The 12,927-nt window shown below is 32.2% G+C and overlaps 1 protein-coding gene across 1 annotated transcript; it reads right to left on the bottom strand.

Moving 5' to 3' along the window:
* Positions 1–1,498: 1,498 nt before the first annotated feature.
* LOC129294740 (uncharacterized) lies at positions 1,499–5,788 on the bottom strand. Its single transcript, XM_054933211.1, has 8 exons — positions 5,212–5,788; positions 4,065–4,212; positions 3,808–3,958; positions 3,491–3,616; positions 3,297–3,377; positions 2,912–3,104; positions 2,565–2,835; positions 1,499–2,091 (listed from the first exon to the last, which is right to left on the bottom strand). The coding sequence occupies exons 1-8, from the start codon at positions 5,416–5,418 to the stop codon at positions 1,823–1,825; spliced, it is 1,446 nt and encodes a 481-aa protein (XP_054789186.1). The 5' UTR covers positions 5,419–5,788; the 3' UTR covers positions 1,499–1,822.
* Positions 5,789–12,927: the final 7,139 nt, after the last annotated feature.

Raw genomic sequence — 12,927 nt, 5'->3', positions numbered from 1 at the left:
TTGAAAGGTAGCAAAATCTTCTGGTTAGAAAAAAAATAATAATAATTCCAATTCTTCATCCTCATGTACAAAATTAGAATGAAATGAACAATAAAAGATTTCATTACACACTCTTGCGTAGCTGCTTAGTGAAAGTGGGAGGCACATATTTCACCTCCTGCATACCTAGTATGTGTTTGGATTAAAAAATTTACAATTGATGTTAGAAATCAATTGAGATTAACAAATTGAAGTTAGAAAAAAAGTGTGTAACTATAATATGATTTATGTTTAGATTTTTTTAAAAAAGTCAATTGGATAAATTAAAATTTATTTAGATGATTATATTCAAAAGTCAATTGAAATATATAATGACAAAAATAGACATGAGTTTTGTTATATATATTTTTATGACTAATTTGATATTTTTAGAAAAAAATATTAAGCTTAAAATTACAATTTTTAAAAAAGTAAATTACAAATATAAAATACATTAATGAGTTAAAAATCTTAATTTTTAAAAAGGTAGAATTAAATAATAAAATTCAAAATATTAAAATAAATTTATAAATTACAAAATATTCAATTCATATTATCTGCAGTTTGGTCTCAATATACAAACCTACAATTTAACCTTGTTATATTTTCTCCCTCTATTTAATTTTTACAGATAAGATTATATTAAATGGAGTGTATTTTAATTAAACAATGAAACAAGATTTTAACTTTTTTCTTCCTTTACTTTATATTAATTCATAAATAATTAATCAAATATAACATAAATAAAAACACACACGATCATCTTGTTCTTCCTCAGATGCGTGTGCCACACATACACACTCAAAAACATGCAAAGGGAGCATTTCCTCTTCCTCCTCTTCTCCACAAACCAGCGTCATCTCTCTTATACACTCTTTTCCTCCATCTTTTGTCTCCCTCTCCCCACCACCAGCATCATCTCCCTTTCCCATGACCAGCACATCTGTAGTCTCCCTCTCTACCTCAACAAATGAAGGAAAGCAACAAAAACAGAGCATACACAATGACTAACAGCGAGCAAAATAGTCAGAGAAAAAAAGGGAAACAATCTTGACAAAACCTACACAAGTAGTTATGACACCCTCAACTTCCTCGAACGGCGGCGACAGCTCGAGCATAATAGGCAGTCAGCGACGATGACGACAAGAAGGAGGTGAAACAAAGCTCATGAAGATGATAGGCTGAGCAAAGAGAGAAGTAGCGATTTGGAATTGAAGATACGAGGAGAGAAAAGAATGTGCAATATTCCAACACTCCACCCAACATTGCATCAAAAAGCTACTCCTCCCACCTTTCATAAAAACACCCATTCAACAATTAACACACGTTTAAGGTTTTTTTAATCCAAACAAGATTTTAATCTAAGTAAAATCTTTTAACTAAGGTTTGAACGACCTTATCCTTAGTTGGAGAGGTAATCCAAACACACTCTTAGTAAACAATGATAGGAGGATAAGAAAAGCAGGATGCAACTAAAAACTGGATGAAATTGACGCTACTCTCATGTTTTACTTTAATCCATTGAAGATGGTTCATTAAAATGTACAATAGATTACAGCAGAAGTAACATCCGTTGAGTTCCCAGCATCCCACAGCACTTGACACAGACCTATAGTCAACTACATAACAAACTTGCCCAATAGTCGAATACGGAGGCAACGAGCAACTGCAAAATGAAAAAGAATAATACAAGAAGCCCAATTTGGTTACAGCTCCTGAAAGTTCTTATAGCAGGAAGGACAATCAAATCAGCCGAGGGAAAAAAAAAAACAAAAAACAAAGCAATGATAAAGTCAATAACAAATCAGTTAGACCAAACATGAACCAGCCCGTGTCTATTGCCAGTGTAGATCTCACTGCGCTCTTCGTCATAGAAGAGTGCGGTAATATCTTCCAAGGCTTCAGCAACTGTGCTCCTCATTCTGGAGACATGCTTTTGCTTCTTTGAACTGCAACCACCACCTCCACAACTGTCGCCATAACCACATTCATTTTGCATGGGCAAGCTATTGCTAGCTCTGATTTTAGCCAGACACTTTCCAGTCAAAATGTTGCTAACATTGATGGATCCCGCTGCATCCAAGAAGCAAAACATTTTAACAATACAACTTCGAAGATAATTTCTCTCCCAAAAAACACAGAGAAAAAAGTCATGGATCTCTACTATTACACCGAAACGTTGTTTCATTATTATTGTTCACTATCCTGTTTCAAAATAACACTATGAAGTAAAAATGTAAAACATTAAGATAACACTGTCTCACCCACCGTACCTCACAAGTCAGACCATATAAACCGTCATCAATATATATAAGCATACTCCCTCATCTACAGTAACTCTTTCCTGTTCAGTAACTCCTTATCAACAGCGGCTTTATTTTTTTTTAAAATGATCTACAGTGACTTTTTTACTCCTAACGTATTCCTACTCAAATAGTCCATGCATGATGCACAGGAATATTTTTTAGTCGTCTCAAATCGGAAAGGAAATAAAAGCAAATGAACAGGATCTGAAAAAATATCTATATAAGAAAACAAAGACGTACCAGTTCCTTCAGACAGTGGATCGTCAGAATCAGCCTTGCAGTATGATATAATGAGATCCTGGTCACTGGTAATATATATATTATTTGTATTGCAGTCAGGATGCCACAGTAAATGGTCCTCAAAAGAAGTAACGAGTTGTCCACGGAAATTCCACACAGCCACAGTACGATTTCGAAAGGTCAAGAACAATTGGTTCTCGTATAGAAATATGAACGCAGATGGTGTCATAAATTCATTTCTGCTAACTTCTTTTAGCTCAAAAGTCCGCACCTAGAGAGAATTGAAATTCAGATATCCAGATGAGAACTAATAAATACAAATCATTTAGTAGTTGGAAGATACTTACATCCAGAATTTGGAGGTTCTCATTTTCTTGCTTGACAAGAAGCTTTTCATTAAACTGTTCAATGAAATCCACTTTCTTATTCCGATGAAGGAGATGGTTGAACGATTTCAAGACAGAACCATCTTCAATTGAAAGGATTTTAAGCGGGACATGGCTACTTGCTTTCCCAAAAATCAGTAACATGATCCCTGGACTGATCAAGAAAAATAACCAAACAAGAACAAAGTGAAAATAAAGTAAGACCTAGGGGGTAGGAATCAGGTATCAATGATATCCAGAACTAAGAGGATGTGATAAATTTTTCAGAAATTTGAGCATGGCCATGGACCAGCTCTATGATAATGTGGTGTATAATGTAAATTCACAAGCATGTAAAGAGAATTACCTTATCTTAATCTCTTGGACATTTTTATCAGAAATGGAATACAACATTGTATAGTTTTTGAGGTCAAACACCTTGTATATGCTGTAGAGGGAAAACACAAAGACAGATACAAGTATCACAATCAATAAGCCTAGTTATAAAAGAAAATCATATCATTGAACCGAAAAATCAATGCTATATAAATATAGTTTTACCTATCCTGAGCAGAATGAGTGAGTACTTTCCCATTTACATCGTCAAACTCAACAAAACCTGGCCACTTCAAAGACTCGGATTCAAAAAGAGCAAAGCCAGCATCTGGTTTGCCCCTCCTAATGTATCTGGACAGCATAGAAATATCAACACAATTCACAAGCAAACAAAGAAGAAATTGTTAATTTCTACTTCTTTTAATTGAGTTTCCAAGTGCATGGATGTCCATCTTGAGTTATTTTGCATTATAGTTTTTCTTTGTCTTTTTTTTTGGGGGGGGGGGCGCAGAAAGTGAAAAAGACAAGAGCTTTATACGTACTCAATTCTGGTGCTTCTACATTTCAAAGAACTGTAACTGTCTGAAGCATACACAGAAACTGTGATAAGCGAGTCATTGTTTTTATTATAAAACAGACTTCGGATAACTTCATCGGGACTCACATTCAAGAAGCATATCCTTTGATTGGTCTCTGCATCCAACAAATAATGTATTGAATATCTATTTCTACTTTTAGACATCTATAGAACAGAACAGCATATTCAGATATTATAAGACACATAAATACCAGTTATTACCTCGACTAAATGCTGCACAAACACCAGATTGTGCAAGAGCAAAAACAATGTCTCGTGCTGCTACAATCTCAATGATTTTTGACCTTTTTCTCAAAAAAGGAAGAGCCAATGAAGAAGGACCTTTTGGATCGTGTGTGTCATATTCTTCCTATAGAGGATCCATCAATCTATCACTAATTGGTAAAAAAAGATATATACGTATACTAAGTACACATCTGACGTCTCACTGGTGAAACTACGGTACTGCTATTCAGCATCCAGCGAATAAAAAAGTGAGCTTCAAATGTTACACTGCACAAAGGTGCAGAAGAGTATTCCTATAAACAAGATCACGCTCAACTCTTAACATGCAATAATAAAGTAAATCAAATTTTCACAACCCATCTTGCCTTGTTTCCTCAAAATATGCACGTCATCAGAACTTCAAAAAAAAAAAAAATCACATCTAAGAAATCACATTTACTGCTTGTCTGGTTCCGGAGTCCCATTCGTAACATGCCTCTTCTTTATGCTGAAGTTATCAAGCATACGCATGAGGGTGGCAGTACGTAATCCTTAAAATCCACAAATGCTAATATGATCAGGGTATACACCAAAGGAATTATTAATTCGAGGAAGCAACCTCAGGCCAATATCGAAGTTTCTGCAACGGGAACGTGGTACACGTTTAGTATGAAAAGATGCAGTAGTGAGGCACCCTATCCGGGGGGAAAAAATGACACTATGCTCTTGAATAACTTGGATGACTTTTGCCAGCGTTATAAATAAGTAATTAACGAGAATGAGGCTATAAAGCCTAGGAATTTTGATTGAACCTAATGCTATAACGTCAGTTTGACATGCTTCCTAAATTTTAAGTCCTACTCGACCACCAATTTTCTAGATTATAGCAGCTGCAAGAGATTCGCGCAGAACCAGTAAATAGTGAAAAAGAAAGGAACTCAAAAACTTGAGCATGAGGGAATTCCTAGCGGTGAAGCATAAAAGGTAACAAACCAATCAAAAGCCCTCAATAAAGTGGGCTGCAATAATACGTGACTAAAAATTAACGGGGAAAAGAAATGAATCAAGATCGAGAATGGGGAAGGAAAACCAGTGAGCTAAAAGCAAGATACTTAATAGCAACGAAGAAAGTTAAGAACGGAACCTGCAAGCGAATATTGCGAAATCTTTCCTGAGCATCGCTCATACTGAAAGCGCGATCGCGCTTTGAACTGATTTCACGCCTTTGAAGCTTCTTGACGCTGTTAACAAACCCGTCAACGCCCCCACCTCGATGTGGCCTCTTCTTCGCGACTATCCTCCGACCACAGCAAGGTCGCGGACTCGCCGTAATCCTCCTTCCACCTTCCATGTCAGCCTCTCTCAAAACAACGGGCCGCGAACTTGAATCCCAAATTCACGCATTACCGGGAATTCGACTGATACTGTGATTGCGGGAACTGGAACTTCGGAAGCTGAATCTGCTACGCGATGAGTACTCGATTGCTCAAAACCCTAATTCCTTCGTTCCCGAAAGCCGAAATTCAAAGTATCAGACTCCCACTAATAAGCAAGAGAAAGCATAGCCATCTGTAACTCTATTCCACTCTTTTTCTCCGAGAGTGAAATGATGTCCCAGTGGAGAAGGATTCAATGGGGGCGTCTTCGAGCTGGATCCCGCTTCAAAATCTGTTTCGGAAACGGTAGGTTCGTAAATTGCAAGACTTTAAAAGTTAAAACAGGTCACCAGCCAATACCATACTCCGGCAAAATATAAACAATTTTTAGCAAAAATCCGATATATATGAATTTATATAATTTTTCTTTTAGTTCTAAGTTAATAAAATGAAAAAAAATGTACATGTAATAGTTTATTGGAAAAATTTTATGTGGGAACCTTGACCTGACATATTTAAAAAAAAAAAACCTCAAAATTTTTAAGATTTCACCAAAAAATCTTTACTGATTGAAATTAAATTTATAATAGAAATAATTAAATTATTTTCATTTAAATAAACAATTTAAACAATTTATTTATTTTCATATCTTATATTATTTATTTACTTATCGTATGTTATCACTTGCCTAACATTACTTGCTTATAGCCTTAATTTCACTTGATTTTATTTTAAATGTTAATTTCATGATAAGACAACTTATTCATTCTTATATCGTATGTTGTTTATTTACTTACAGAATATTGTTCGTTTTCCTACTTCACTCAAAAGCGAATAACAAGTGAAGTAGAAAAACGAATAACATTTTATAAGTAAAACGAATAACATGTCGTCATTTATGTTGTTCATTTAAATAAAGATAATTTTATTATTTTTATTATAAATTTAAAAAAAATCGCATAGGGTCTTGTAATAAAATTTCAGAAATATTGGGGGTCCTCTTTTTTATTATGTTAGATCAAGGTCCCTACCTAAAATTTTCTCTACATGATTTATATTTAAAATTAAAATTAATTTAAAAAATATTTATATTTTAAACTAAATAAGAGTGTATAAACAATATATACCTTTTTTCCGTTCAAAAATATAAAGTATTTTTAATTAAAATTTATTCTTAGTGAAGTAGTTACCTACTTTTAAATTAATCCTATTTTTTTATATTCATCCCTATTAAATATCCTGTAATAAATATAAAGTAATTATCAATAGAAACACTTAAAAAAATAGTAATTACATCTCTAAAAATTAAAAATATCTTATATTTTTAAATAAAGGAAATGTGTGTGTGTGTATAATCTTATTAAACTATTAGCTGTGCCCAATGACGAACGCATAACCTTGAGTCAACGGCGCAAATTTTTTTATAAGACACGTTATATATGATTATATATTTTTTCTAAGAAAATATATACATTTCAATAATTTGATTTGATAGAAGATGCTTTTGTTAAATTTATCTTAATTTGTTGTTTTAAAATATTTTATTTGTCAAGTAAAGATTTGTTACTTCATTATAAATTCATTTTCCTTTCAAAATACATAAAATTTGCAATTGACTAATTCAAAATTAAATTTAACATGAAAAAATAATTATAATGATTAAAAATAATTAAGACAATCATAAATTTTAAAATATATTTGACTACGGTATATTTTTAGTCTTTTAAATTTATATAAAATTTTATTTTAATCTTTTAATTTTGTAAAATATTTCTTTAGTATTTTAACCCTAACAATATCAGTTTCATTAACGAAAAAAATTATATATTAAGTTTTTAAATATTGATAAAATATTTTCAAATGATACCATATTAAATTTAATTTTTTAAAATAGATATGATTGGAACAAAAAATTAAAAAGAAGATAATATTTTATTCCCTTTTTTTTTAAAGAATATTTTTGTTCTCAAGTTCCTGACATTTTACTAACGGGGGGTTATGGGCCTCAACAACATGGATGTTATGTTTTATGGTAGAGAACACCATGTTTTAAGACAGTGGGCACAGCCCATTACATACAACCAGGATGGTATTGATTCCCCTAAAAGAACATGTGGGCTACTCCAGATTGCAGTAGCCCAATTATCTCTATCAAGCATTTTCTTTAACATGAAAGCCCATTCAGTCCTCGACTTCATTCACACTAATCAGACCCTATTTTTTGGACCGAGGATCTCCCCATTTTCCTTCACTCCCTCCATCTCCATCATTCATATTATTTTATTAATATTATAATATTTTATGGCCCTGAAAAACTCCATGCACTCCTATAAATTTGAGATGTCGCTATAAATAATAAGTAGCAAGATTATTGTAAATTTTATATTTTATATTGATGTGCAGCATATCAAACCACTTATGAATTATAACCAATTTACTCCTTATTAATCATAATATAAGACATCTTCTAAAAACCTTACCTAATTCAAAATATAGTGCATAAAATGATTTTTATATTTATTTTTACAATTATACCCCTATTTCATTTATTGCTCTTTTTTAAAAAAACATGTATTTAAATTTTAATTATTATTATCGAGGTTCTTATACAAGTTATTTAATGAGAATATAAATGAAAAGATATGAATATTTTTAATAATTTAAAGTTTCAACTAACATTATTATAAACCATGAATTGATTAATTATGACTCATATTATAGTCTAAAAGGAGTAATTTATTTCTCATTCGCACAACATATGAGAAATATAGCCAATCGATTCAATTACATATCAGTATATTTTATATAAGACTTGTGCTCGCTGTTCCATCTCAAGAAAAAATCTCAGCTTTTTTTAGGTATTTAGCATGATGGAAGAGTTTTTAATAAAATTAAAATTGAAACTGAAATAAAATTGAATTTTAAAAGTATTTTTGGTATAAAATATAATGCCAATATAATTTTAATAATTAACTATATAAGTATATTTACTTAAAATATGAGAAGACCAAAGTGACCGTTTCAAAATCAGAGCAAAACGCATTCCCATCTATTAAGCCAATAACCCATCAACGACTAGTCGACCACCTCTTGCTGCATCTTGAATCGCCATGCCCAATGCAATTGAAGACATAATCTTGTCAACGAATTAAACTTAAAAATTGAATATTTAACCGGAGAGGATACAAAGCGTCACCTATATAAGCACATCCACGCAAAAAAAAAAAAAGACAATGCATAAAGAGCAAAAGCACTTGCTATGAGCTTGCCCCCAGCACCAATGAGTTCATCTGGCCTCCCCTCCGACAAGTTCATCAATTTGGTAGCCTCTCCTCATTTTCCTGTTCCAGTGAGTTCTCTCCCACAATTCGATTTTGGCTGCCATTGCCGCACGTCATGTGACTAGTCACGGATCTTCTTCCACTTCACTTTCACAGCACGGACACACTCATTGTCCTCCTTGCCAGAATTTGCAAACTCGTTATCACCAATCTTTTCCTGTCATCACTTGGTCTGTTGGTCGTCACCAAAACGACAAGAGTTAGAAGGAGGAATGAATAAAATGGAGATAAGAGGCGAGTAAGAGGCGTGGGGTAAAGAGGCAAATTCCATGAAATCTCACCAATTCCGTGGCTTAAGAATGGAATCCAATTCAAGCTTCTTAGGCAGAATTAGAATTCTTGGGAATCATAATTATAGTATACTAAATATGCTCTAGCTTAGAATCCATTTTCAATTTCGTTTTCATGCTGAGAATTCTTATATGCCAAGTAGGGCCTTGAATTTCAAAACTCCCCCCCCTCTTTTCAAATTAAAAAAAATGCTAATAGCATAAAATCCTGCGTAAATTTCAACTCATGTTATATCAAGAACTTGCCTACTCTGAAACCAAATTCAGTAATAATCACATAAATGAACACTAAGAGCTCATTGTCTTTAAACCATTCAAATTTAATTTTTATGGTCCATTTTTCAACAAGTATTTTTAAATAAAAAATTATTTTTTTTGAAAAATTGACGTCTTTATTTTATATTTTGTATATATTAAAATATTTTTTTAAAAAAATAAAAGTAAAGAATTATAAATCTGAATTATCCAAATTAATTCTAGATGAACTTCAAGCAATGAGCTCTCGATGCTAATTTAGATGACTTGTTTACATGACAAGCACTTGCCTACTCCATCGTCTCCCCTTGCCAATGAGTCATCGACGTCATTTTCCATTGTCTTTTCCCTTCTTCCTCTTACCCCCCCCACCTTGCATTGAGTTTAATGCTTATCAAGTGATGAGCAACTCTGATGAGAAATTTAAATTGTTTATATTTTTAATTTAGACAGTTCATATTTATCAGTTATATTTTATATTTTTATGAGAAATTTAAATTGTTTATATTTTTAATTTAGACGGTTCATATTTATCATTATATTTTATATTTTTATATTTAAAAAATATAAAATTTTAATAAATATACTTTATTATTAATTTGATCAATGTAAATTTAATTTGAATGGTCCAATTTAGTATTAATTTTTTTTAATTTTTTTAATAAATTAATTATTTAGATAGAATTTTAAAATTATTGTCTTAAAATGAACATGAAATCTCAACCCTACCATTAAATAGCAACCAATTGTTGTTTCTCTAAGCATGATGGGCCCACATTCTTGTCTCTCTCCTTCCCCCACGGCTTCTCTCTCTTCTCTTTCTGCGATCTTCACATGCTTTAGCGAGAAGCTATCCGACAAGTAGATCAACCAAATCAAATGTGTTCAGCGTGCTATGCTTTTGAGATAAGGCGACGATATGGAGCTGATGTTTGAGATGTAGGAGAACTAGACGCAAGGACAACTTTCCGTAGCTATGTCTCTCAAACAGCAATCGAGTAGAGCAGGACTTCCACACCTACAAAAGTGAAGCCATCACTAGTGTTGTTGAGTTCAAGCAGTACAGTGATTCAATCAACGATCCACACCTCCCACACTGACAACGCTAATGTTGAGAATGTCAAAGATAGTGCTGCACGATGGGATGAATTCACGCGGTCGAGGAAGAACTAGGCTTACGTGATGGTCCCTCTGATAAGAGCAAGGAAGAAGGATAATTCATGTACATGTGCTTGCTAACAGTGGCGCTCCAACGAGGGTTGAGGGAGTTCACGAGGTTCATGGCCCTTGATAGCGCCGCCAATAAAGAAGAAGCATTGAGCCAAGCTATGGTGGCGGCGATGGAGAGCGAGGAGAGGAGGAGGAGGGTGTGTTTGCTAGGTATATAGCAGTGGCTAGGAAGGAGATATGAAGGCGATGGTTTTGGCCCAAATAGATCCAATGTGATGCCGGCTTTGCGCCGACCTCCGCCTCAGTTCTCCTCTGTCCACCTCCCCTCCTCTTCCTCCTCCTCCTTCAAGCTCTTTTTGAGCTCTGCCTCTGGTTCTAAGGTCTCCCAGGTTGTCCATCACCTAGGGTCAGGCGAGTTCGCGAGGTTTATTGCTCGGGATAGCGCTGCGGATGAAGAAATAGAACAGTGATGATTTTGAAAGCTAGTGAGCTATAGATAGTGGCAAGAGAAGGGGGAGGAGAGAGACTGAGAATGTAGGCCCTACGATGCTTAAGGTAACCATCGTTATTTACAAATTAATAGTGGCAAGATTGCCGCATATTTAATTGTTAAAAAGTTTAAAATATAGGTTTAAAATTCAAATCACAGTTTATGGTTTTTTTTTTGAACGGTAGTACAGTTTAGAGTTTAAATTGCTATTTAACTCATGATTTTAAACAACTTGTGAGTCACCTTTCTCACATGTGAACGTGTACCGTCATGGTTTGTACAATTTCAATTTCTGCTTCAGAATAAAAATATCAGAAAAGGACCAGGATCTAGAAGAAAGGTAGAAAAAGAAATATATTTTTGTACTATTTTATATTTTTTGGCTGCATATATATTGGCCGGGCTCGTTTGCTTGTCACGTTTTAGAAGATTAACATGATATTTAATGTAAGTCAATATATTCTTTATTGTTTTATGCAATTTTGGAAAAAAAAAACATTTTTATCAAAAGGTAGGAAATGACAATTTGATTTCGCGAGATGTTATGATACTTTCTAAGTCTCAAAGAATTTAATTGTCATTAAGGTTTTTGATGAAATGATAAAAATACCTCTTAATTAAAAAAAGTATGGAAAATGGTGAGACAAAAGTTATAAATACTTAAAATGCTTTAGTTATTCACTGAATTAGACTAGTGAATTTCAACATTAAAGTTATGAATGAAAAAAATTTGTTGCACTTTGCTAATTGAAGAAAAATGGTAAAAAAAAAAGTTGTGAATGCTTAAACCAGTATAGTTATTTACTAAATAAGAATTATGAATTTTAGAACTAAAATTGTGAGTGAAATAAACTTTGTTGCACTTTAGTTATTGAAGGAAAAAGGTGAAAGATAGTTGTAAATTTTCAAACTATTTTAATCATTTGTTGAATTAGAATTGTAAATTTTAGAACTAAAATTATGAATGAAAAAAGCCTTTTTAAACTTTTCTAAATTAAGGGATATTTTTTCATTTTATCAAAAATTTTAATGGCAATTAGGTCCCTTGAAATTTTAGAAGACATTATCACATTTCATAGGACTAAATTATTATTATTTTATTTTGAAAGAATTTATTCATCATTCTCCTAAATAAAAAAGAGTTGCAATATTTAGATTATTTTTAGAAAACTCCCTCACATCAAATCACTTTATTTAAATTTATGAGTAAAAATGAAAAGTGGTTCAATTTCAAGACAAATTTATTTTTAAAAAGCTTACCTTGATTTTAATAAATTAGTTAAAGATTTCTTGTATATTAAGACGGAAGCGAGTAGCCCCATAACTGCTGTATACATAGTAGCGGGGTTCAAGCGAACAGCCTCCTACTCTTAGGAAAAATTGTCTCTGCGGATATCTAAGCTTGGATGAATAAAAGCACAAGTTTAGGACTATTTGTTTTCTATTCTCATTTTTTATTTTTAAAAATTATTTTGCAATATAATTTTTAAATTTTTTTGAAAATAAAATAAAATAAAATCTATTTGATTATGTTAATTAAAAAACAGCTTTAAAATTAAACAAGAGACTGATTGTTATGATTATAAGCAGTTAATAATAATAATTAATTAATAAAAAAAATTTGTGAAGATACCTATAATTTTTAATAATTAAATGTAGTGTATTTTAAAGATAAGAAAAATAAAAGGAAAACAACTTGAAGTTGTTGCTATTTTTTTGTTTTTAAAAACAAAAAAAATAATTTTAAAAATAATTAAATAAAAAACACTTATCCAAAAAAATATTTTAAAAAAACAGTTTTTAAAAATAGAAAAATAAACAGGCCTAAATTAATCCAATTAATTAAGAGCGAGTAAGAAACATGAGATTGTTCTCTTTTTTAGGCGGGGTATTATATTACGATATTTTGAACCGTGATATACTATCCCGTCCCGTCAT

This window comes from Prosopis cineraria, unplaced genomic scaffold, assembly GCF_029017545.1.
Source record: "Prosopis cineraria cultivar Desert tree isolate PC_DT_omini unplaced genomic scaffold, ASM2901754v1 PC15, whole genome shotgun sequence".
NCBI lineage: Eukaryota > Viridiplantae > Streptophyta > Magnoliopsida > Fabales > Fabaceae > Prosopis > Prosopis cineraria.
This window is presented reverse-complemented; position numbering and strand designations above follow the sequence as displayed.